This window comes from Phodopus roborovskii, unplaced genomic scaffold (assembly GCF_943737965.1).
Source record: "Phodopus roborovskii unplaced genomic scaffold, PHOROB, whole genome shotgun sequence".
In the NCBI taxonomy this organism is placed as follows: Eukaryota; Metazoa; Chordata; class Mammalia; order Rodentia; family Cricetidae; genus Phodopus; species Phodopus roborovskii.
Window position 1 is genome coordinate 10,333,280 of NW_026125281.1, and position 27,272 is coordinate 10,360,551.

The window sequence follows — 27,272 nt, forward strand, 5'->3', positions numbered from 1 at the left end:
GTGACTGCCACCATGTCCAGCAAAATATGATAGTTTTAAATGCATTCTACCATAGCAGAAACGTGCGTGCTTGATTTAGAATCTTATTTTCTACATATGTTCTAGAAGCCCATTTTTGATGTGCTGTGTAAGTTCTGGGACATAGAGCTTTCTAATATCATTCAAGTAAAGCTAAGCCCAATAGTTCAAACTTATACTAACAGCCATGGTGGCAATATGCCTTATTGTGTGCAAGCATCCATGACAGTTGAAACTTTTCTATCATAATAAAAATCACTGTGAAAAGATTGAGATGACAGCAGCACACCTGTAAACACAGCCACTCAGGAGGCTAAATTCGGGAGACTCTGAGTTAAGAAGAGACCTTGTCTCAGAACAGAAATGGGGGGGGGGGGTCATGTGACTCAGTAGCAGAGAACTTGGTAGCACGTGCAGAGCTTTGGTTCATTTCCTAATAGTGAAAAATAAACACACGCAGAATGGAAATTATACAGGGCCCAATCATGCTATGTTTCCTAGCCTATAACAAATTCTAGCAATCTAGGATGTGCCTAAGAGACCAGAGTCGGTGCTATAGGAGAAGCTAAAAGGTCTGTCACGGAACTTTTGAAGTATCCAGTTCTATTCCTTTTAGGACAAAGCTACTCTGGGAAAATGTCTGAGGAACAACAAGAAGTCAGAAGAATCTCAGAATGATTTTTCCTCCTTCAGTTTAATCCACCATACCTGACTCCGGTGTCTCTAGCACATTCCTGGCACTATGCTTAATAGGTGCTGCATGCCTGGAGATCAATATGACTCGTTTCAATACAGAAGTCTATTATTTATTTTGTTTTATTATTGGTTAAAATAGTCTAATGCTGATGAGCACATCATGGAATTCTCTGGGCTGACATCAAACACTCACACAACACTGTTGCTTATTCTGCAAACTACACTGCCATCTATTTGCTAAAATTCAGAACAAGCCTAGAGATATGCAGTGCTCTGAGATTTTAGGTGATGCTCTCTCATGGCTTTCTTTCACATATTTAAAATGGAAACAGCAATATTTATGTTTCTTGCACTAATATGAAAACATCCAATAAACTGAAATGCACATGTAAATGTGTTACTGATTTTTGAGAACTGGTCTCAGAGCTGTGGGAAGGCAAAGTTTAGCAGGGTGTCTCACTGTGAAAATACATCAGAACTCAGCTGCTTATTTGTACCTCATGGATGAGCAAAGTCTTAATATCCACAGATAAATGAAAACATTGTGCTTGAGCTTCCAATGGACAAAAGATGCCCAAGTAAAGACTTCCGTTTTTCCCTTATATCAACAGGTGTATGAAGAAGTCACTGGTTCAGGAAATGGACCTCTGCTTGGCCCCTGCTGTCTTGTAGGAATTTAGTCAGGAGTGAGGTCAGAGGGTTTTCCCTTGCACTAATTCCATTTTGCTAACAAATCTCCCGGTACAGTATTCCTCAGCAGTTTTACACACACACACACACACACACACACACACACGCACACACACACACAGAGAGAGAGAGAGAGAGAGAGAGAGAGAGAGAAGAAAATTTGTGTTTTACAAATCTAGATTCAATAGTATTTAGTTAAAAATTATCGCTCCTTAAAAATGAAAGTTACGTTAATAGCTAGGGTCTATCCATTAGTAGTAGATAATTTCTAAAGGTTTCTGTTAATTAATCTTGAGTTTTAATATGTTGAACTTAGTTTGCTTTCTCTTTTTTAAGTTGAGGAACAATTGAAAGATACAGTCAAATGTTTAATTAAACTTGCAGGGACTGAATTTAATAGATACATTTGCAGATTATCTAAAACATAAGAAATTATAAGTGGACTCGTTTGTCTAATCTTAGTCAGTCTTGCAAAAATTTAATGACCTTTTGTTTAATGTGGTTGGACATGCTTAATTCTTACTTAGCCAAAGCAAACATAGTTTTCAAGCTTTTCAAAGACATTCTAAATTTCCAAGACGAATTTCTCTGAAGAGAATAATGTAGCCTAGTTATTTAGGGCATTGAGCTGCAAGAGTGCTTAACAAAGTAGAAAAATAGTCTTCAAATGAAAAAGGATCAGAACTTTGTACATTTTAATAGTACTACATAAGAAAATAAATACAAAATTTCAGGATACCTTGAATGTAAATCCAAAGCTTTTATGCAGAAGGATAATTTTTCTTATTAAAACAAAGCATAGACATGGATGACTGCCATAGAACTACTCTGGATGACAGGGACCGGGGGGGGGGAGGTTTGTCTGTACCCAAGCACATATTCCTTAGTCTCTAAAAACAGGTTCCAGACTATTCCACAGGTGGGAATGTATGCATAATGTTATAAACATGGGCAAACAATGGCTAGGAAATCATAGGTCCAAGTGGGGAACCTATTGATAATGTTTCAGTTTCTGGCCATACTATCAATCGGCTTCTTCTAAGTATTTACATATTTACCTGCAGATGTGTGCTGTTCTCAACCTTGGTCAGATAAGCTGGCCACTGCAATAGAGAGTAGTTAATACATGTCTCTCTCTGTCTACCTCCCTGTCCACTCTCTTCTCTCTCTCTCTCTCTCTCTCTCTCTCTCTCTCTCTCTCTCTCTCTGGTTGGAAGGCTTGACCTCCTGAAGGGTATGGGATATCTCCTCAGGTGGATGTTCCTCCTCAGGTGGAGGAATAGGTTTCAATGGGATGTGAAGAGATGTCTTACCCTGGCTGAAAGGGAAAGGTCTAGCATGTCCCCCCACCTTCCCAGGCCATTTGACTTGAGGATATAGTGGTGCTATTCTAAAGGAAGAAGTTGTGGGAAGGGACACAATGCTTCCCCAGAGGAAAGCATTAGAGTGAGAATGAGATTCAGATTAGAAACCTACAATGGGAATGGAAAATATTACAAATACTTAAGAGTCACAAAGGGCATTCTTGATTTTTCCCTTAGCTGACACTCAGCCTGGAGGGGTTCTACCCCAGCACGACACAGGGGAAGGAAACCGTAGTCCTGGAGTAGCTAACAGTGTCTGCATACCTGCTCTCACTTTAGACTCCTTTAGCTGCCAATCATTTGAGAGACTGATTCTCCACAATGACTTGTCAACTTTTGTGACCTCCACATTTCCTGACATCATTACGCATTCATCCCTACAGGCAGGAAACATCTTACATCTCCACCACTGATACAGTAATCTCTCCAGAAACTTTCTTTGCAGATTATGCCTCACTATTGAAATGTTAATACTTTCCTAATAAACATTTTTAAAACATGTGAAAATCCAAAAGGAAATGAGGAATTTCCAGAAATTCAGATTTAAGTAAATACAGACATCCGTTTCAAAATTCTTATGAAACACTGCATTTTTTTTTTTTTGAGTTGTGACATCATGGAAACATATTTGCTTACAAATTACTCAGCTTCCTTTTTACACAAAAAGGTTTAGTTATTTCTGGATTGAGACCTCCCGAAAGACTGACCAAAATAACTTGAAGCTAAGGTTTTGAGCCTACCTCTAATTGAGAATTTTGTGAATAATATTTAAGCTTCATAGTGGAAATAACACAGAAATCACTAGGAAAACCATTTTTTTAATTGTCTAACTAAATTAAGTCCAAAACAGATTAGTGTATCCCACTATGCTAGAAAAACAAAAACAGAAACAAAATAAAACAAAACAAAAAACACCTCAGCAAGCTTCTCTAGAAAGGAAAATATTCAAGTTTACCTAGCATGGTGGTGCACAGTTTTAGTTTCAGTACTTTGAAGGCAGTAACAGCAGGAATTTTACATATTTGAGACCAGTCTAGACAACAGAATGAGACTACACACACACACACACACACACACACACACACACACACACACACTAGTGTCAAACAGACATGAACTTACATTTTAAAAAAATCCATACATGAAACAAGTTACAAGGCTGAGATACAGAAAAGTTAGTTATTGTATACTGGCTTAATTTTTTGACTTTGCAAAATAAAGTCAAAATTGAACTCCATGTCCTTTATATTAAACATGAAAACCTGTATTGACTAAGAAATGAACAGCACAAAACTCAGGAGGTCAGACCCTCACTGCTAAATTGATAGATTGGATATATTAACATATCATCTCAGGGTGGCATTCCAATCTAACTTTATTATTTATGAACAGAGGAAATCAAGACAAATCATCACATGCCACACAATTCCAGTTCTTTCATTCATAAATCATATTGGAATATCATTGGTAAAGGTGGAAATTTTATTATAACAAAAATTAAAATTCAGTAAATGTTGTGCCATTGTTCTCTAGAGCATATTAAAATGCAAAGAAAATATCCAATTAATAAGAAAGGAATGCAGTAATAACTTTAAAACAGAAATTTCCAAAAAGCATGTGTGGAAGGCTAGCATTTGCCTCGCATCCCACTACTGGGGGGGGGGGGTGATGGGACATGGCTAAATTAAAGGAGTTACACAGCAAATCTTATATAGAAACATTATGAGTTTCTTCCCTCACAATGCCATGTAAAGAACTCAAGATGGATTGAGGAATTCAAAAGGAAACTACAAAGAACTACAAGGTTCATGGAAAGAAAAGTATGTATAAAGGAAAATACAGCTTCTGTATAATTAAAACTTTATAACATTAAGTACCAAATGAAAAGTTATAGGAAATACTGGCAACAAATTTGAGCTGGAGTAACGGATGTTGGAAAGTGGAACAGAAAAAGTATTGAAAATACACAGTCTGAAAATATATGTAAAAGTGTTGATTGATATGGTCAGCATGGTGGCAAGCCTTAGGAGGACCTGACTAAAATCCCCCTAAAGGGGAAAGGAAAGAATTAACTCCACAAAGTTATACTCTGAGCTCAACAAGCCTGCCATGGCACATGTATGCACTATACGTATCATACACACACACAGGAATAATAAATACGTTTTTGAAAAGGATCAGCCAAAGGCCTCAGTGGATGATAGTGCTTGTCACCAAATACACCAACCCCAGTTCAATCCCAGGATCCCACAGGTTAGAAAGAGGAAAACAAATCACACAAGTTGCCCGCTGACCAACAAACAAGATCCATTGCATACACACAGACAGACAGACTAAATAAACAAATAAATACAACATTTATCTTTAAATAGTCACTAGTAAACCAAGAAATGTAGTTTACTAAGAAACTCAACTAAAAGTCTAAAACGTTACATTTTATGCTTATAGACAGAAGAAAATAGTTTTATTTTTATTTTCATTCATATATAAGAACTTAGTCCTGGAAAGGTCTCCTGATGCTTGGCAAACAAGCCAAATGGATTTTTTATGGAAGAGATCAAGAATTTGCAATTACCACAGGCTTTGACCTTTTAAGGAATTTAGCCTGCATGAAGCATTCAGAGACTATCTATAATTAATATGCACAGTGTTCCTCTAAAGAATTACTCCCATGAGCAAAACTCCAAGGAAACCATGTCAGAGTTTGCAGTTCTGTTCACATCAAAACAAACAGAGGAAATAAACATTCATGTAACACATCAAGGGACTCAAAATTAGGCATTTACCAGAAAGTGAGATATAAATAATTACCCACAGGGTTGGAAAGCTGAGTTCCTCACCAGGTCATCAGGCCGTGACCATGGCTTCTGATCACCTTGACAGCCTGGGATAACCTGATGGGAAAACCCAACCAAAAAGCCTGACATTTGTTCGAGGAGAACGATATATCACCTTGTTTCACACTAAAGTTGAAGTCTACACTTTCCATGATTAACAATAAGAAGACATTCACACACTGTAATACAAGGCTACGTTGACATACAATCTTTACAGCTAGCTTTACAGAATTCTGTGAGAATATGTTTATTGTTTTATTTAAAATGAAGAAAATGAGGATCCAGAGAAAAGATTATGACTATGAGCTGCTCTTCAGAGGACCATGCTTCAATTTACAGCATCCACAGGGCAGCTCACAGCTGTCTGTATCTCTAATGCCTCTTCTGGTCTCCAAGGGCACTAGAAACACAGTTGATTCACTGACATGTATGCAAGCAAAACACTTGTTCATTAGAATTTTTAATTAAGTAATTTAAATATCCTATATAAATAATAAAAGGTCAACACAGAGAAAGGATTATTTTTTATCAGTTTATTTAGTAAGCACATCCCTGAGACTCCAGTTATATATGTAACCATTTTCTATAGTAAGAAATAAAGGTATGGTCTAAATGAATGTGGTTGGAAGATGGGAATAGGTCTACAAACATGTAAGCTCCTGTAGGAAAGCACTCTGTATCTGGCTGCTTTAGAGCATAGATTTAGTTTTCCTTTTCCTTGATGGAAAAGGCAAGCCCCATTATGGCAGACATGATGCTTTTCTGCATCTATTAAAGGAGCCAATAATAATGTGTTTCATGGAGCACATCCTGTACGAGTTATAAACCAGGACACTGGCTTTATTTCTCAACACGAACATCTTTCACATCACTTATTTTCTTCTTCAGTCATATAAATCCAATAAAATTAGCAGGAGACAAAACTGACTTCAAAATATTGAAAATATCAAAAATATTTTCCCTTTTGCTCAACATCTTTGGAAAAGTTGGTGGACCATGATAGGATCTCTGGACAAGAAGAGCACAATGTCCCTCGTCTTCACGGGTATCATCTACCCAGGAAATCTACTATATTTGTTTGTGCCTAAGCACATTCTCTTGTCTCACTACCTTAAAACATGAGTACAAAAATGAGCCAATGTCAATAATTAATGTCATACTTTTACAGAGATGCAGTAAAAAGATGTAGAAAGACTGAATTACTTTCCAAAACCACAATTAATGTTTAAACATTTATTTTACCATACTTCATCCTGTTAGGTCATTTCTTTTCCTATGTGAATATGACATTTAGAAGTTACATTTTTCAAAATTCTTAGAAGTTTTAAAAGATAATATTTGCATAGGTTTGGTTCAATATTTCCACCCTTGATGTTTTAGTGATCAAGATCCCTGAAATGCCTAAAGGAAACATCCCACCAGATCCCAAACCTTGTCAAATAAACTTCCCTGCAGTAGGACCTCATCTCTGGCAGCTTTTCAGGCATCCTGGATCTGGATCTGGATCATAAAAAGCAAGTAAAATTCCAAAATTCCACACAGAAAAGGAGGGAAATGATTACAACCTTGAACCCTGAGGGAAACAGGTATTCATCTCAGTTCTCAAGAGAGAATCATTGCTACAGTCACCTGCCAGCTATATGGCAACTATTGTTTCACACCACAATCTCCATCATAATTTAAGGCTTTCACTGGGGAGATGGTAATGATCATCACTTCTTTTGGTTTTTATTTTGCAAGAGAATAAGTCAAATAAAATATGCTTCGATTTGCAGATGATATGATAGTTTACATAAGCGACCCAATAAACACTACCAGGGAACTCTGACAGCTGATAAGCACCTTCAGCAAACAAGCAGGACACAAGATAAACTCAAAAAAATCAGTAGCCCTACTTTTTTTAGACAACAAAGAGACAGAGAAAGAAATCAGAGAAACATCACCCTTTACAATAGCCACAAGCAACATAAAGTATCTTGGTGTAATGCTTACCAAACAAGTAAAAGACCTATATAATAAGAACTTTGTGGCTCTAAAGAAAGAAATTAACGACAATACCAGAAAATGGAAAGATCTCCCATGCTCTTGGATAGGTACGATAAACATAGTAAAAATGGCAATCTTGCCAAAAGCCATCTTCAGATTCAATGCAATCCCCATTAAAATCCCACCACAATTCTTCACTGACCTTGAAAGGATAATAATCAACCTTATATGGAAGAACAAAAGACCCAGGATAGCCAAAAACAACCTTATACAATAAAAGAACTTCAGGAGGCATCACCATTCCTGACTTTAAGCTCTACTACAGAGCTATAGTTCTGAAAACAGCCTGGTATTGGCATAAAAATAGACAGGTAGACCAATGGAATCGAATTGAAAATCCTGGTATTAACCCACACACTTATGATCACCTGATTTTCGACCAAACAGCTAAAATTATACAATGGGGCGAGGACAGCATCTTCAACAAATGGTGCTGGCACAATTGGAAAAGACTGCAGATAGACCCATGTCTGTCGCCATGCACAAAACTCAAGTCCAAATGGATCAAAGACCTCAACATCAATCCAGCCACACTGAACCTCTTAGAAGAGAAAGTAGGAGGTACCCTTGAACAAATTGGTATAAGAGAACGCTTCCTGAACATAACTCCAGGGGCACAGACACTGAGAGAAACAATTAATAAATGGGACCTCTTCAAACTTAGAAGCTTCTGTAAGGCAAAGGACACAGTCGACAAGACCAAACGGCAGCCCACAGACTGAGAAAAGATTTTCACCAATCCTATATCCGACAAAGGGTTGATCTCCAAAATATACAAAGAACTCAAGAAACTAGTCAACAAAACACCAAATAACCCTATTAAAAAATGGGGTACAGAACTGAAGAAAGAATTCTCAATGGAGGAAATCAAAAAGGCTGAAAGACACTTAAGAAAGTGTTCCACATCCTTAGCTATCAGAGAAATGCAAATCAAAACAACTTTGAGATACCATCTTACTCCTGCCAAAATGGCTAAAATTAGAAACACCAATGATGACTCATGTTGGAGAGGATGTGGAGAAATGGGAACACTTCTCCACTGCTGGTGGGAGTGCAAACTCATACAGCCGTTTTGGAGATCAGTATGGCGGTTCCTCAGGAAAATGGGAATTAGTTTACCACAGGACCCGGCAATCCCCCTCTTAGGCATATACCCAAAGGATCCACATCCATGCAACAAAGACATCTATTCAACTATGTTCATAGCAGCACTATTTGTAATAGCAAGAACCTGGAAGCAACCTAGATGCCCCTTAATTGAAGAATGGTTAATGAAGATGTGGCACATCTACACAATGGAATACTACTCTGCAGAAAAAAATAATGGTATCTTGGGAACTGGGAATTGGGATCGACATGTAAAATAATAAATTTAAAAAAAAAATGCTTTGACTCCAAAATTTAAGTTCAAGGACAAGTTACTGGGGAAAAGAATTTCTATTTTTGTTTCCACAGAAAATGAAAAGATGTGGATTCCTTCCAGACTAATGTGGTTTGATCAAGCCAGACCACCTGTAACAGAGTACCAGATGATCCTACATTCAAAACAGCTGGACAAAGCAGCCTGACAGACTACAGCCAGGATTTCTGAATCTTCTTCGAATCCCCCATGACAGCGCCCCTTACCAGCAGGAAGTAGTTTGGAAAGAACGATGCCCAAATTCCCAAATATTGTCTATAAATGTTTGTTTTCATTTAAATGGACTTGGTTATATAAAATAAATAAAAAATAAAAAATATGCTTCGATTTAAGTTCATAAATGCTGATTGCCTGTTTCCCATACACACGACCTAATGCTAGAAAAAGACCACAGCTATCACAGCAAGCTATTCAAACTGTATGTCAGTTTACATGGGATTATATGCCCTATAAAATATGCCAAATGATTTACTTAGCATAATAGAGTACTTCAGTGTGGAGAAGAATCCAAAAGATGTCTCAAAATGTGAGCTTGTAAAGATGATGAAACAGAGAGAATTTTTATGAGGTAGATTTGTTGAGGGTGGGTAACAACCACAATAGTAACAAGGGAGAAAGAAGAGATAGCAAAATCTATGTTTAGGTAAATAGTTAAAAGTTCATTCATATGAAAGCTATATGAGCTATTTGTTGCTTTCAAGACATCACCTTTTCACTTTAATTTTTCAAGTGTATCCATGTATGACTTACAAGAGAAGGAATAACGATGTGGTAATTTGGAAGAAATAGAAGAATGGACCTGTCAAGTAGCAGTGAGCACATACAACTTAGCCTGAAAGTAACATCCAAGCAAGCTGATGGTATGGAGGAGAGACATGGCAGTATGTCATCAGCCTACTTATTGTAAAGGCCATATGACTGCAGCAGATTACAGATCTCTAGTCTTAGCAATCAATGTTCATTTTGTGTAGCAGAATTCCTCTTTTAATATAATTCCCCAAAGCATGCAGGATTTAATATAAGAAGATTCTATTCTGCTTATTAACATTCAGACCAGAAAGAGAAATACAGCAGAGCCTTTGTGCTGACCTATGCACTGTGTTTGAGGCATAAGTTTTAAATTAATAAAAATAAACTCATCAAATTCTTCCCAATATAAAGAACCCATTTATAAACAATTCCCTTGCTGTCAAACCCCCTGAAATAATCAGGCAATTATTTGTGTTACAGATGCTATAAATACAAATGCTCCTTTATCTTTAGGCATTTGAATTCTCAAAACAAAACAAAAACAAAAACAAAATAACACACACACATATGCACACACACACACACACACACACACACACACACTCAAGCCCTACTGTATTTAGACCTTATCAAATTAATATATTTTAAAGTCCATGTGTTCAATCTTATTGGGAAATGAACCAACTACATGAATTTCTGATTTCTAGACAAGTTCAAATCTCATTACTGAATAGAAGGACATCCGCCAAGAACAAAAGCCAAGGCCACCCACTTTGCAGTAAAGCATCAAATAAAGCAATTACTTCATTTATTAATTTACAAGACACAGTATCCCACAGACTTAGACCTAACCACACTTGGCATCTAATTGAGTGGAGTGGGCCCTTCCTGAGATAATCCCAAAGTCTCCAGAAACTTTAGCATCAAGATAAAGATGGCCCCTGGAACATGAGGTGTGTGTTGTTCCTCTTCTCACAGTCAGCATCTCCCTTGTGTGCTGACACCCAGTTTCTCAGACCGCTTCAATTCTGGAAGACCTAAGCAAACCTGCTCTATAAAGCTCCAAACTCATTTCAGTCCTTGCTTTTGTAAAAAGCCACCTCTTAGAATCCACTCTCTCAAACTCCAGTCCTTCTCTTAATTTTTGTTCCGTTTTCACTAAGCCATGATAACCAGTTAAAATCTATAGGACTCCCTAAGTAAAATTTACAAGGACAAAGTCAAAAAGTATTTGCAAAGAAAGAAGTTGATTAAAAACTGAAGGACAAATGCCTTTCCTAATTATAATTGCTCTGTGTCTATGTGTTTAATTAATATCTTGAAAACAGAATTAAAAACCTCGAGATTAAAAGTGCTGTAGGAATTGTGAAATTTGGAAAACCTTTATGTAAATCTTCAGCAATCATTGATCTAAAAACAGCTGTTACATTCATGGAGCTAAGCTGCAGTGGTCAATACCTGATGCTTGGGGTTTTCCTTTTGAAGACTTTTTCCTTTGTGTTCACCCATTTTTAATAAAAGGATTTATCTGACAAATCCAGCTTTAATCTTCATGGATTATGTGTATGTGGGAGAGCTGTCTAGAAAATAGAAAAAGAAGAGAAAATTTTGAGAAAAATTATTTGCTTTAAGTGGTAGAAAAAGATTTTTAAAAGTCTAAACACAAGCATGGCCTCTCCAATACGAAAACCTTCAAGGAATATTGGAAGCACAGATTCAGCCATGAGTAAACAATGTCTGTAAGGCCGAGTCCATTGATTAATTGACATGGGTCCACAGGGAGGCCAGTGAATAGAGAGCATGCGTGGGAATGAAATAGCTTTACTATTTGTGACATATTGAAAATTTCTCAGGATGTCACTGAAAATTTGCTTTGATGTGTTTTACATTTGTTACAACAATAAAAAGACAAGTTATTTTGCTTCAATTCTTTATGAGCATTTAGGAAAATTTGCAAGCTCCTCTTTACCTTACAGAATATAATGTCCAAAACATACGACAAATGCACACTTTAGGCAATTTACATGTAAAATATAACCATCTTAAGAAAATTAACTTCTTAAATCTTGATTTTCTTCATACTAAAAACAGCTAGCACCTAGAAATTGTCATGTTTATAATGCTAATTTATCTATATGTTATTTAACTATTACTCATTGCCAAAAGAGATTTAAGTGGTTTACCTGATGTTTTAAGAATCAAACAAGTTTTAAGAATTCAAAATCTACTGAATGAATGGAAACAAAATTGATGTACAATAAAATTTTCATTACAAAAGCATTGTTTTATCATTGCGGAAAGAAGGTAAAATCTCTAATAGCCAATATGAAGTCACTTACAAATAATTTGATTAAACATAGCTAATTAATTTTCCCCTGGACTATTAGAAGTTCTGAAGTAAGCGAAACCCTGTAAACAAAGATCAATTTGATAAGGTCATTTGAAAAAAAAAAAAAAGATCTAGAGAAAAAAATAATTTGATAGTGTCACTTCTAATTTAAAAAATATTTTTTTTTGTTTTGATCAGATGGATTTCTTGTAGCCCAGACTGGCTTCCAACTTGCTATGTACCCTGGACTTTTGGCCCTCCTGCCTAAGTGGTAGATTTACAGGCGTGAGGCACTATTCCTAAGCTTGGGCCAGTAAGCCAGCACACACATTCCCTCCATGGTTTTTACCTCAATATTCTTCCCCAGTCCCTGCCCTAATCTCCCTCAATTATGGACAGTGATCTAGAGGCACTGGCCAAATAGACCCTTTCCTCCTCTAATTTGCTTTGGTCAGAGTATTTTAGCATAGCAATAGTTACCAATATCTGAGTATTAGTTAGACGGAACATGACCTGCCTTTAAGCTGTTGAAGGAGAACTAGGACTAGAAAGCAGCTGGGAGGTAGACAAGAAAATACTTAATAGGAATATACTGTGGTCTAGTGACTGAGCTTCTCTGAGCATTATCCATACTGAGGACAAGAAACGGGACAATGGCTGGGAACTTGTGGGTAATGGAAAGAAATAACCAACTGCTATAAAAAAAAAAAAATTAAGAATGTTCCTACTGTGTCTAGGGCACTGGCAAATTTAACTCATTGCTGAGGAATTACTTCAGAGATATTCAATTAATATAAAAGACATGTATCATGGTCCTACTGTGTGCAGACACTCAGTTAAGGAAATAAAAGTAGAAAAGCAAGAGTTTCCGGATTTTCATTTTCATTCTCAGGGATGAAGTGGATAATAAACAAAGAAGTCATTATATATCAGGGTGTGGGGACAAGAGGACGTAAGAAGATACACAGAAATGAAAACTCTTAATAAAGATCAGGAAATCTACAGCAAGAAAGAATACGGAAAAGAGCCATTGCTTTCTTTAGCATTCTTAGAATTAACTTTATTGTGACAACCACTAGAAAAGATGGCAACAATAATGAAATACTATATAATCTGAATGCCATTTCATCGCAGCAGTGATTCTGGAGATGTCCTTTGGGTAAAAGGACAAACTGGTACACACCAGCGATAAAATATGATGACATGGGCAGAACAGACATCCCCAAGGCCTCAGGAGACATTAACTTTACCTCAGCCCTCTACCTCCAGATCCAGGGGGAAATGCACTTCTATTGTTCAAAACTCTTCATCAGTGGTACCTTGCTATGGGATGCTAAGCAAACAAACACACAGGGAATTTGCCAGCACTACATGAACACTGTATGAATATAAAAGATCAGCCTGAGTATTAGAGCCATTCAAAATCTTTTACTTAAAGATTTCTATATTTAGAATTTACATAGAGATTTTTGTTGTTGTTATTTCCCTGTATGTATTATTTTAACGTTGAATTGCATTAAAAGTCAGAAATTGAATTCCATTATACCCTGATAAGAGTTAACAAAACATAACGAGGACTCCACACCTGTTGACAGAATGCATTAAGGAGTTTGTAAGCTTTCCAGACACAGAAAACACTTTTTCTATTAGGATGCGTATAGTTGACCTTATTAAGTTTGACAAGGTTAGACATGGCAAGCCATAAACTCTTAGAATGTGCCTATGCACTAGTAACAGCTAATCTCATAGGAATCCCCTTGGTCAAATTTTCCACAGAAATTCACTACTGTCTCAATCGAGTTTCCCACAACTTCCCTAAGAGCTTAATACACCATTGTTTGTATTTAGTAAAGTGGCCGCCTACTGCTATGAAAACTCTGCTGCCACATAGAGAATAGTGAATGCATTCAAGTGTCCTTTATAAAAAAGGACGCTTATTCCTGCTCTTTGTGGATGTTATGTTAGTGCTTTCTCTCCCCTGCCACTCCCTCTGTGTGTTATGGATTTAACAAAATCAAATAAATTAATGTACTTACAGTTTCTGTTAATTTAGATATTTTCTCAAAATCTTCAACTTCCTCCGTGAGAGTTTCTTCAGTCCCAGGTAAAGAATCTATTTTAATTTTAAAAAATAGAAGTTACACACTGCCTCTGCATGAAATAAACACACACGTGTGTGTGTGTGTGTGTGTGTGATGTGTGTGTGTGATGTGTGTGTGTGTGTGTGTGTGTGTGTGTGTGTGTGGTGGCGGTAAGAGGATATCAACAGAATTGAACTACTTATTCAAAGAATCCTGATGTTTCTGAGTAGACTTTTGAATGACACTTATTCTGCTTAGAGGTAACTATGCAAATGAACATATTTCTGATTCAGAAGTGTAATAAAATCAACAAAGTACAAGAGCTAGTTTACTTTATTTTTACATATATTTTACATACTTCGAAGCAGAGAGATGAGACAGTAGTTTAGAATGTGTGCTCCATATGACCTCACAGACACTAAGGCAGCAGACACAGGGCCTGCACAGGTCTAAGCCAGGTAGGGTCCCAGTGCTGAGAGGAGAAGTTGTCACATCCTTAACTGAGAAGCCATCTCCAAGTGATAACTGCATGCAAAGAAAATGAAACCACTCTGAAGGGCAGGCCTTATGCCCAGCGACAGACACAAAATGAACTCAATGCATTTACAAAATGAACTCAATGTATTTATAAAATGAACACAATGTATTTTTACACTTATTTTTGTTTTGTTTGGTTTCATAATCTTTTGTCTGGGCATTTTTTTTAACCCTACAGGTCTTTTACTTATCTATTATTGTTTCTGATAATATGTATTTATGGCATTTCTGTGTATGAACATGTGTGTTTGTCTGTATGTGTTTTGTGTGATTTTTCTTTGGTCTGTTAACTTTCTGTTTGTTTTGTCCTATTCAGTTCAGTTTTGTTTGTTTTTCTTTTAACTCTTTTTTTCTTTTTCTTTCTTTTAGATGCCTGTTTGACTTCTAATGAGACGGAGCAACAAAGGGTAGTAAGGATCTGGGAGAAGTTGGGGAAGGGAAGACTATAATCAGAATATGCTCTATGGACACAAAAAAAATCTATTTTTAATTTAAGTTACTATCATAGGGGACCTGAGTTTGGTTCCTGCATCCACATCAGATGGCTCTCAACTACAGCCCCAGGGGAGCCAGCAGTCTGTTTTGGCCTTTGTGGGCAATTGCACTGATGTGCATATCCCCGCACATACATAGACACACACAATACACATGTGATCAAAACTAAAAATAAATATAAAAATGAGTTAACATTTCTTTTGGCGTTTATTCAGCTAGATTTTGGTACATATTTATCTTTAGTTTTTTTTTTTTTTTCCTGTTTTGCAATGCTATACATCTTATTTCATGCTTTCCTTTAGCTGGAGAAAAGGTTACACAATTTAAGTATCAGTCCTATTGACTGCTCTTAAGACAGATGATAAATTGGAAGGATTCAATAAAGGTAGAAACTATTAAATGGTGGAAGTCTTTTAATTTCTTATTAGTTAATCAAGTAATTCATTTTTCCCAGCTGGATCACAGTTTCTGCTCCCTCTCTCCTCCCAGTCCCTTCCCTCAACCTCACCCTCCTCCATCTGCTTCCTGTCCCTTCCCTTCTGAAAGGTGCAGGCCTTCCATGAATATCATCCAGCCTTGGATGTCAACTTGCAGGAAGATTAGGCACCTCCTCTGCTCTTAAGGCTGGATGAGGCAACCCAGCAGGAGGAAAGGGTCCCAAGAGCAGGGGACAGAGGCCAAGACAGCCTCTCCTCCTCATTCCCTCTGCCAAGAGTACCACAAGAAGACCAAGCCACACAATTGCAATGCTTGTGCAGAGGACCCTGGTCAGTCCCAAACAAGCTCTCTGGTTGACGGTTCAAACTCCACAGACCCTCATGAGCCCAGCTCAGTTGCCTCTGTGTGTTTTCCTGTGTTGTCCTGGATCCCTCTGGCTTCCATAATCCTTCCTCCACTTCTGGCATGGGGTTTCCTGAGGTCCTTCGAATGTTTGGCTGTGGGTCTCTGCATCTGTTCCCGTTAGTTGCTGGGTGAAGCTTCTCTGAATAGTAGAGGTTTTATTTATTCACCATGCAAGCAAGAAGTTGTGACTGTTTAGTGTAATTCTTAGAGAAGGGGGTGAGTGGTGGCTTTCAATTACATTAATAGCATACGTCTGTCAATTTAGGTTAATTAGTGTAGTGTAGAAAGATAGTTACACTTGCTAAAGAAATTGGTAATACTGATAATTATGTAACATCTATAAACAAAGTATATCAGGTACTGTTAACTCCCCTAGTTAAATTTAATTTCATAAATCAGTGTAAAGTGTTTTAGACCATTGGGCTTTATCACCTTGATTCTTACATTTATTAATATTAAGAGAGTCCTTGCGCTGGACAGATGGCTCAGTGGTTAAGAGCACTGACTGATCTTCCAGAAGATCTGGGTTCAATTCCCAGCACCCACAAGGCAGCTCACAACTGTTTGTAACTCCAGTTCCAGGGGACCCCACACCTTCACACAGACCATTTATGCAAAATACCTATGCTCATGAAATAAAAATAAATTAAAAAAAAAGAAAGAGTCCTCATCAAAGAAGCTTCTCTTTATACCAAATGGAGACCAGTACAGTAAACTAAAACTAGACACAATGCAGAGATGAACAGATCATAGGAAGCCCTGCCCATATGTACGAGCCTACAGCACAGCTTCTGCAGGTGTGGCTTTGGGAACATGGCAGAAGAGAGGGCTAAAAGAACTTAAGAGCCAGAATACCAGGGAGTCTACTGCAAAACAGACTCTGCTAGAAATAGCTACATAAAAGAAACTGGAACAACGACAATGTCAATAGACATGATAATGTGTAAGGGAGAAATTTTCATGGAGTCTACCTCTAGACAAAGAACTATAGGCAATTATTGACAGCTGGGAGAAGAATAATTATCCTCCCTCAGGGGTGAATTCTCTTATTGATCATCAAATATAGAGGGGCCAGCCCTGAAACCACACACACACACACACACACACACACCAGACTTTACAGCTTGCATTTATATATTTTGAATACATATAAATCAATAAGTCATGATAATAATCAAATAAAAATAATTAATTTCAGGGGAGGACATGAGAAGGGTTGGAATGAGGGTACCTGGGAGATACTGGAGGGTGGAAAGAGGGAAGTGTTTCTATTTTAATTTTATTTATATATATATAATATATATATATATATATATATATATATATATACACAAACACACACACACACACACACACACACACATATATATAAGGCATATGACTCTGTAAAGAAAAAAATCACTTAAACTTGTGTGCAAATGGAGACAGTTTTTCTAATGCATGAAATAAGTGTTTTTGGGTAGAAATTAGAATGTTGAAAACTTCTAGTCCCTCATGGCCAAGGAGTAGAGAAACAATGGAAAATTTGGCACAAGTCCAAGGTTGTAGTTCATGCCATCTCTATCTCTGCTAATTCAGTATTTCATTCAAGACAGGCTAGCTGATTTCTTGGGCACAAGCTTTTCGCTATATAAACATAGATATTGGTGTAGAACACAAAGTGCCCTCCATTATGATACTAACTCTGGGAAAACCATAAATTAAGATAATTTACCTACAATGCTTCTAAACAGAATAGAACCATTAAAAGTAGCACATTTTAGCTGATAAAGTCAAGATGGATAATGAAGAAAGGTACCAGGTTTAAAAAAATAGTTATTCATCTCAAAGAATACTTTGGCACCTATCCACTAAAAACCAACTTCTAATAGCTTACAAGCTAATATGGATAGACCCATTAAATCAGGATGAAAGTTGAACTGCATTTGCATCTTCTAAAATTAACTCTGGCCAGGGAAGTAGGTAAGCTGACTCAATATCTACACCTCTCCCCACTCAGTGCAACCCCACAGTCTCATCCCCAGTTCTGAAGCAGACCTTCTGCCATGGCCTCTCCTCACTCTCTGTGAACTCCCAGGGGACTAAACAGACCCTGGTGTAATATCTCCTGTGAAGCCTCTCTCCCCAACCCAGTTCACCCACATTCCTAAGTGTTAGTTCCTAATACCCAGGAACACATTCTTTGGAGCTCCACTGACCACACCAACAAAGAATGAAAGGAATTTCCCACAAGGCAACACATAGACATCACGTTCTCCTAAGAACTAGAGAGGAAATGGAAACCAAGGGACAAAACATACACCCCACAAAGATAAGACCAGGCATCAGCAGTAAAATTAAAATCCCAATCCCAGGAGTTTAGATACCAGGGTAAAAACATAACAAATAGCAGCCACTAAAGCTTTGCAACCCTAGTAAGATAAGCCCTGATTTCAAGTTGTACTGCTGAAATATAGTAATAAAAACATCATAGTATTGGCACAAAAACAGACAAATTGGTCATTGGAATCAAACTGAAGTCCCATACATAAATCCACATGCTTGATTTTTGATAACAAATCCAGAAACACACACATTAAGAAAAGGCCGCATCTTCAAGAAATGGTGCTGGTCAAATTGGATGCATGCAGAAGAATACAAATAGATTCATAATTATCACTCCACCTAAAATGCAACTCCCAATGGACCATAGACTTCAACATAAAACCAGATACGTTGAAGCTGATGGAAGACAACGTGGAGAATAGCCTTGAACTCATTGGCTCAGTAAAAACATTCCGAAAAGAAAATCATAAGCATAGGCATTAAGATGAATAATTAATATATTTATGAAACAAAGAAGTTTCTGCATGGCAAATGACATGATAATTTAGACAAAGCAACAGCCTACCAAATGGGAAATTTATTTTATCAATTGCACAGCTGATTCAGGACTGATATCCAAAATATATAAAGTACTCAAGAAACGAGATAACCACAAAATTAATCTTATTTTAAAGCTCCAAATGGTTGAGAAAACTGAGAAAGACTTAAAGAAATATCCAATACCCTGAGCCATTAGAGAAATGAAAGTAAAACTACTTTGAGATTTCATCTTACACCTATCAGGATGGCTAATGTTAATAAAACGAGTGACAGATCATATTCGCAAGAATATGGAGTAAGAGGAACACTCATCATTGCTGGTGAGAGTGCAAACATGTACAGCTGTTATGAAAATCAGTGAGATGGCTACTCAAAAACATGGGAATTGATCTACTTCAAGATCCAACTACACCACTCTGGAGACTATGACCAAAATATACTTCATCTTACCACAAAGACATTGCTCAACTATATTCATTGCTGCTGTATTCATAGTAGCCAGAACTTGGAAACAGCCTAGTTGTCCTTCAACAGAAAAACTGATAAAGAAAAATGTGGTACATATTGTCTATGGAGTACCACTCAGCCATTAAAAGGAAAAGGCATCATGAAATTTATAGGCAAATGGATGCAACTAGAATAAAAAGTATCCATAGTTAGATATCCCAGACCCAGAATAAATATGGTATGTATCCGTTTATATGGAGACACTAGTTGTTGAGTCGATGATAACCACAGATATAACCCACAGATTATATCTGTGGGATGATAACCCACAGAACCACAGAAGTTAGGAATAGAGTAAGGGATTAGAGGGTAAAATAGACTGATTAGAAAAGAGGAATACAATAGATAATTAGGATAAATAGGGGAGCTTGAATGGGAGGATCAAGTAGGGAGGAGAAGAAAGGGATTGATGAAGGGAAAACAAGAAGAGAGCTGAAATTAAGGGCCATTTGGGGGTTAGTATGGAAATAATGCAGTAGTCACCTCCTAAATACAAATCTAAATGAAATTGCCAAATAATGGGAGAAAGAGCCCTAACTGTCTATCTTGTCACCAAATGAAGCTTTCAGTACAAGATTTGTATATTTAATAGAGTTGTTTGCCAAAGACCCCATGGGAATCCCAAACAAGCCAAGCTATTGTCAGGACTATAGGTTGATGTCCACAAACTGACAGCAAGGCTTTATTGTTGAAGACAACACCTACACAACTCATTGAACATGGAGAAGCTTTTACCCCTACATCCTAGTGCCTTTGGTACAAGAAGGTACCAAAAGAGAAATGTTAAATCCCATTCAGCCACAAACCCTTTTATCTACAATGCTATCCTACTTGCAAGATATGCTATGCAACGGTAGCACAAAACTTGTGGGAGTAGACAACCAATATCTGATCTAAGTTACGGCCCACTGCCACTCCAGATGGAGCCCATACCTGACTCTGCTTTGGTTTCCAAGACCTGAGACTAGATAAGCCAGGGTCCTAGAGTAAAACCAAAACTGCTGGTTGGAAAAACAAACAAAAAAGTTAGAGTGATAAAAATAACTCCTAACCGCGTTCTGCCATACTCATAGATCAGTGCCTTGCTCAGCCATCATCAGAGAAGCTTCCTCCTGCAGTACATGGGAACCAATACAGAGACCTATAGCCAGACAGTATGCAGAGTGAGAGACCTTGGAACACTCAGCCTTAAATGTGATGTCCCCCATCAAGTCCCTCTCCTAAAAGCTTAAGGAGCCTCACAGCAGAGAGAATGAATGACTCCAAGTAAACAGTGCCCTCTAAATCATGAACAAAACCCATGTGACCTCACAGAGCCTGGGGAAGCATGCATAGGGCCTGCAAGAGTTTGCACCAAGTCCTCTGGGTATATATTATGGGCTTCCATCTAGTGTGCTTATGGGATTCCCAAGTGTGTGAATGAGTGTGACTCGGGTTCTTGTGCCTTCTCTTGAGCCCTTTTCCTTCCATTGGTTTGTCTTGACCAACTCTGATGGGATAGTTTATGTTTTTCCTATTTTATTTTATTATTATCTCTTAGAAGCCTGTTCTTTTCTAGTGTGAGTCAGAAAGGGAATGGCCTCAAATAGGAAGGGAGATGAGAAGAAACAAAGAGAAGTAAGGGAGACTGTAATCAGGATATATTATGTGACAAAGTAATCCAAATCCGATAAGAGAAAAAAGTTATAAATGAAATTAATTTACATTCCATCAAAGTGTGGGCAAAACTATGTAATTACTATGTCGTCTTATATTTTATGAGTTTAGATTTTGAGTACAACATTTACTTAATATTAAAATTTTATTTTCTATGGTGAAAACAATGTATAGGGATACAAACATCCATATATATGCATAAAAATGGAATGAAATGTATATGTTCAATTGAATATTCATATACATATTAATATATACACACATACATATGAATAAGACCTAAAAGAAACCTTCTTATGGATTTCCTGACTTTTTAGTCAAGAAGGGGTAGAAGAAAATAAATCTTACAGCACAGAAAATATGGAACAATAAATTTTATTTTTTAAAATTAGCTCTCTTTGAACTGTTGGATTACAATGTTAACTTATTGGTTGAGCACGCTGACAGAATCTGAAATCTTGAATACTAGTCACAATGTTTAGCTATGATAAACTTCCTCTTGTCATCATTTTGACAAGAGGTTGTTTGTGTTACAAGAACTTCTCTGCACAAGATTTAGGCCTATTTACAGATATATGTGTCTTGAGCCAAGTTCGATATAGATGAACTGTTGACATGTAAGTCACATCAGAGATGTTCAGATGTTGCTAATGATACTAAACTTGAGGATCTCATGATTTGACTGACTTCAGGGGAAAGGAATGTACTGGAGCAGAAACTCCTATTTTGTAATTTCCTAATTAGGTATTCTAATATTTGAGTGTGGAAAAAAGCAGGATATAAATATTTCAAGAAAGGAGCTTAGACTTAATGAATGCATTTTTCCAGCGGATGTAAGTATAATCAAAAGCATATTACTAGATGTATTGTTTAATTTCCCAGGACATTTAAGTCTCTACAGCAAATATGTATATTCAGTTGCTTAGGAGTATAGATGTAGTTAATGGCCAAGTTGTTAAATAGTATCTGTGTTGTGTTACCTTTATATTGAGCATGAAAGCCTTAAGAAGCATGAAATCATCTGGAGTGACAACAAATACTGATTCAAAAACAATTGGGAGTTTTTTAAAAAGGGAACATTGATATAGACTGCACATCAGGGACACTTAATATGAGCTTAAGGTAAATGATATGGATGCTATAGGCAGCAAAAGAAAGCCACTACCCTGAGGAAAGAGTGGCCTGGGCATAGGGAGTCTTGTAATATAGACAAGAGCAGATGGCCAGGCTGACTCTCTAAGCTAAATGAGTGTTGATGAATGGGCAGCATGGACACCATGTTTCTGGTCATCTAGGACTCTGCTTTCATTGCCAGAGTTTAAGAACTCTCTTGAAAAAGTACTTGCCTTGTTCTATAACAGATTTGAACACATGGAGACTATCATGATTTCCTTAAGTAGTACTGATTTATGTTTCTGCATCATTTTATTTTTAAGGATTAGTAGGTGATAGTCAACATATGAAATTATATGTAAGTAAAATTCCAAATAATGTGTATCATATGGATAAAACACATAGTAAACTTAACTTATAAAGTACAATAATTAAACACCCCAAGCTCATAACCTATCATAAGAATCAGAGAATTCGCCTGCCTGAGGGCTCCTTTCAGCACCCCATAGTGCTGATTGGATAAGCTGATCTAGATAAGTGCTCATTGGAGTCTATCGTTCCCTCTTGTACTTAGTATGTTTTCCTATGGAACACTCTCTAGAAATCTCCTCCTGAGAATGGCATCTTCTGACTTAGTTTTGTCAAGTCAATGTTTATGAACTTAAGGCTCAGTCAGTGGGGCACTCAAACCTGCTCACGTGGCTTCAGAGAACCAACTTCCAGTTGATTGACAGCAAGCAGCACAGTGACTGGGCTATGTGACATCCAGGAAATCTGCAGTTCTGCAATCCACTTTTTGCTAAACATTTACCAGCGTTGCTGCTTTTATCCACCCTGTGTGTGCAGTTAAAATGCATTTGAATCCCTTTAGTGTAGATTGCACAGCTTCTTCGTTTCATCATTCATGGACGGCCTAGCAAGGCTTGTTCACAGTCCCTGGGGCATAACGTTGGTTTCTCTAAGATGTTTATCTAGACACACAGTTTCTGGGGCTTCCATCCTGTAAATGCTCAAAACTGTAGGACAATAGAAAACTTTTCTCAAACTGTTTAGATACCACCTATCTTTTTAGATTTCTTAATTAATACCAGAAATTGTTATAAAACAATACTTCACAACAGTTCCCATTTGGTTTTGTTCCTGCTTTCTAAGGTAATGGGCCATATTTCATAAACTTGATATTTGCATTTCCTCTTCTTTGACATCTCTGTTCAATCTGTTGATTATTTCCCAATGGATTTGTTGACATTAAATTACAGGTGATCATCATATTTAAATACTCATCTTTGAGGAATGAAAACTATACTACAGACATATTTTCTCATTCTGGGTTTTTCCCCTTGGCATTTCTGATGAAGAGTCCTTAATTTTCCCTTTAAAAACCATTTTGTGCATATGGCGCGTGCGTTGCTGTGTAGAGGATGCATGTATATACGCAAGGTGGAGGTTTATGAGGGCCAGGGGTCAGCATCCCCTTGTATCATTTTCCATATGAGTTTTACTTAAGACAGGTTCTGCCACTGGTTCTGGAGCTCACTGATTAGCTGAACTGTAAGTCCCTGGGATACTTTTGTTGCTGCTGCACCAGCACAGGTGGTTTCCAGGTGTGTGCCGCCCTGCCCAGAGTGTTAATGTGAACAGGAAGGATGTGAATTCGGTTCTCATACATGTGCGACAAACACTTGCCCTGCCAAGCAGACCCCTCAGCTCCATGGCTATCAATTTTCTACAGTTAAGTTTCACTCCCTTTTCACCTCAATTTTTAATTCAAGTTCAATTAATTAAAATGATAAACTAACTATGGATTATTTCATTTGTTTGTGGTAAAAAAAAAAAAACCCATTCAAAAACCCTCTCTCTAGCTTTGTTTTATGGTAACTCTAATGGTTATGGACTTTCATGTCTGCTTTAAGACATAGGGAAAATATTTTCCTATTGTGATTTCTCAGGTGACCCTGATTCCAGGGGATGTGTCCTGCTAGAATACAGTTAAAATAACAGTCATACATCTTAGATGCCACTGAAGTAACATTACATTCCATATGCTTGTTCTACGAGCATTTTGAAATGTTTTAGCTTTAACTTCATATGTCAAATTATGGACTTTGCATTGCATCCTGTAGAAATGGGTATGAAATAAATACTATTAATTTTGAAATATAATAGACATCTGTGGTGCTGGGTGTCACAGATTTTGACAACTTGGCATAAAACCTAGACATAACTGTTTAGTTTTGGTCAACTTGCTACAAACTAAAGTCACATAGGGAAGAGGGAATTTCAACTGAGCAATTGTTTCCACCAGATTAGTCTGTAGAGCATTTTCTTTGTTAGTGATGGATGTGGGAGAGAGAGCCCAGCCCACCGCGGGGGTGGGCTCCGCTACCCCTGGGCATATGATCCTAGGCAATCTGAGCAATCTATGGGAAGTAAGCATTCTTCCATGATCTCCGCTTCCCTGAATAACGGACTGTGATTTGGAAGCGTAAGCTGAAATACCACACTCTCACACCTAGAAAGAGGGATTCTCAGCTGAAGAACTGTCTCCATGAGGTTGGCCTTTGTGGAACAGTTTCTTGATGAAAACTTGATACAGCAGGGCCCAGCCTACTGCAGATGATACCGTGCTGTGGCAGGTGGGCCCGGAATGTATAAGAGCTGTAGCTGTGTAAGCCATGGAGAACAAGCAGTTAAGAAGCATCCCTTCCTCCCTGGTCTCTGCTTCAGTACTTGCCTCCAGGGACATGCCTTGAGCTCCTGACCTGGCTTCCCTAGATGATAGACTATAACCTGTAAATTGAAATAAATGCTCTCTTCCCCTCATTGCCTTTGGTCATGGTATTTTTTTTTTTTTCATAGCAACAGAAAAACAAGCTAGAACATGGGACAATGAGGGAAAAGGAAGAAGTTACAGGTGAAACTGCTTCAGGAGAAATGAAGTCTGACTTAGAGAAGAAACAAGTAATATTCAAGTCTCAACATGTGCCTGAGAAAGAATTTGTGTGATATCTTCAATAAGATGTTGCTGTTTTCCTCCAAGAATCCAGTGGACCAATGGCATGAGAATGGGAGTCAGTGACATGACAATTTTCAAGGAACTCATAATGTCCTTCTACTTTCTAAAGAGCCACCAGGGATAATGGAGTTCTACACCGTTAGAGGTAAGGCATGGTTTTGGCAGTAGCCAACATATAGCTGCCTCTTCGGAATCCACACTTCCTTATTCTGTTTCTCATTTGCCCTTCCCAGGGCAGGGTGGCCATGTGACTGTGGGCTGCGGGCATTTGATTCAGGAAAGACACTTTAGTAAATTATTCAAAGTTACTAAAACGTCAATAAATACATTCGAATGGAAAACTTACCCAACGGTTCTGGGATCATCTCCTCTGGAGAGTGAAATAGTTGTAGTGTGTCTTCTGTCCTTTCCATCAGATTGTCTCCTTGAAGCCTAAATGATTAAAAATCATCATTGGAAACTGCAACATGGTTAACCCCGCTAGACTCTGAAATAAAATATGAGTCTTCAAAGTAAGCATAAACGTTTACTAAATCCACCTTAACCCCAGGTTGTTACTATTTCTAGCCTTAAATGAAAGGTCTTCTACTTACTCATGTATGATACACTAGGCTAGTTGTCAACATTTGGGTTGTGACCCCTTTCACATGGGGTCACGTATCCGATATTTGCATTGTGGTTAAAAACAGTAGCAAAATTTCAGTTGTAAAGTAGCGGTGAAATAGTTTTACTGTGGGGGTCACTACAACATGAATAACTGTATTAAAGGGTTAGAACATTAGAAAGGCAGAGCATCACTGAGCTAGACTCTAGGTTCTAGAATAATCTCATTTACATCTTAGCCTGAGTGGAGAAATATTTACATTGAAAGTTTTTACTGAACCACAGAATCAGGTTAACAAGAAGGGAAATAAATGTGATGCCTTGTTTCAGCTGAGTCTTGGACTCAAGGGAGAGATTTTATAATTGCACAGAGGTTTGCCTCCCCTGTCTCCCCCCCCCCCCAGACACACACACTTCTCCAAATCAACTAGTGTGAGTAGAAAGGCCAGGGATTGGTCAATTTTTCAGCGGTGGGAAGGAGGATCCTATTGTGCACAACAGCCCCAGGGCTGGCAAAGGCACTAGAGACCCCTCAGTGGAGGAAGACTGTAGGGTCTTTATAGACAGCTATCTCTCAGCTGATGAATCCTCAAGTCTACACAGAGCAATGATCCTTGGCAATAAATTCAAGTCTGTGTTTATGGAACAGTTGGAAACTGCATTCTCAGAACAAGATGGGTGTAGTGAGATAGTTACTTTGTCTACTTCTGTGGCACTGACCACGCCCATTGGGGGTGGAGCCATGGGCGGAAGTGACCTGTGGAAGGAGGTAGGAGAAGAACCGAGAACAAGAATGCGCTCTTGCTGGCGGGACTCAGACAGGAGAGCATCAGACAGGAGAGCATCGGGTAGAACTTGCTGGTGTTCATCTGTCTAGGTTGTAAGTTATTTCTCCCTGAATAAACATCTATTCGGCCTATTTGTTTATCCTGATCCTTATTTAACCACAATATATGGGTATCAGCAATATGTACTGGAATTCTCCCCTAAATAAGCACAGTTCTGTAAACGTTGAAGGAGACTATAAAACAGCCCCAAGACAAGAGGTCTCTTCCAATGTCTTCACATTTATTGTTCATAGAGCAAATGCTTTCCTAAGGAAATGCTAATAAATGCATGGGTTGTCACACTAAATTTTGTTAAAAATGAAACTATAATTCACAACTGTACTGGGCTTGAGTGTTAAATTTCTCAATAATGCCTTTTCTTTTCATACCACGGTAGAATCACACAATAACTTGTTCTCTTTATCATTTATAAATTATAAATATTTCTAGATTATGCTTGCCTTTTTACAATGTTAATTATTGTGCATTTCTCTACATGCCATGTTATATTGCTGCACATGTATTACCGTTATGCTATATATCCTGCATGTTCGCTCTTACATATAAAAACATGCTTAC

The 27,272-nt window shown here is 37.7% G+C and overlaps 1 protein-coding gene across 1 annotated transcript in view; it reads right to left on the reverse strand.

Moving 5' to 3' along the window:
* Positions 1-27,272, reverse strand: part of CUNH8orf34 (chromosome unknown C8orf34 homolog) — a 315,486-nt gene that overhangs the window by 60,420 nt on the left and 227,794 nt on the right. The window contains exons 9-10 of the mRNA XM_051197032.1: positions 25,610-25,695; positions 14,187-14,263 (exon numbers count right to left, since the gene is read on the reverse strand). Of these exons, the coding sequence (XP_051052989.1) occupies positions 14,187-14,263; positions 25,610-25,695 (163 nt within the window). The remainder of the gene's footprint in view (positions 1-14,186; positions 14,264-25,609; positions 25,696-27,272) is intronic.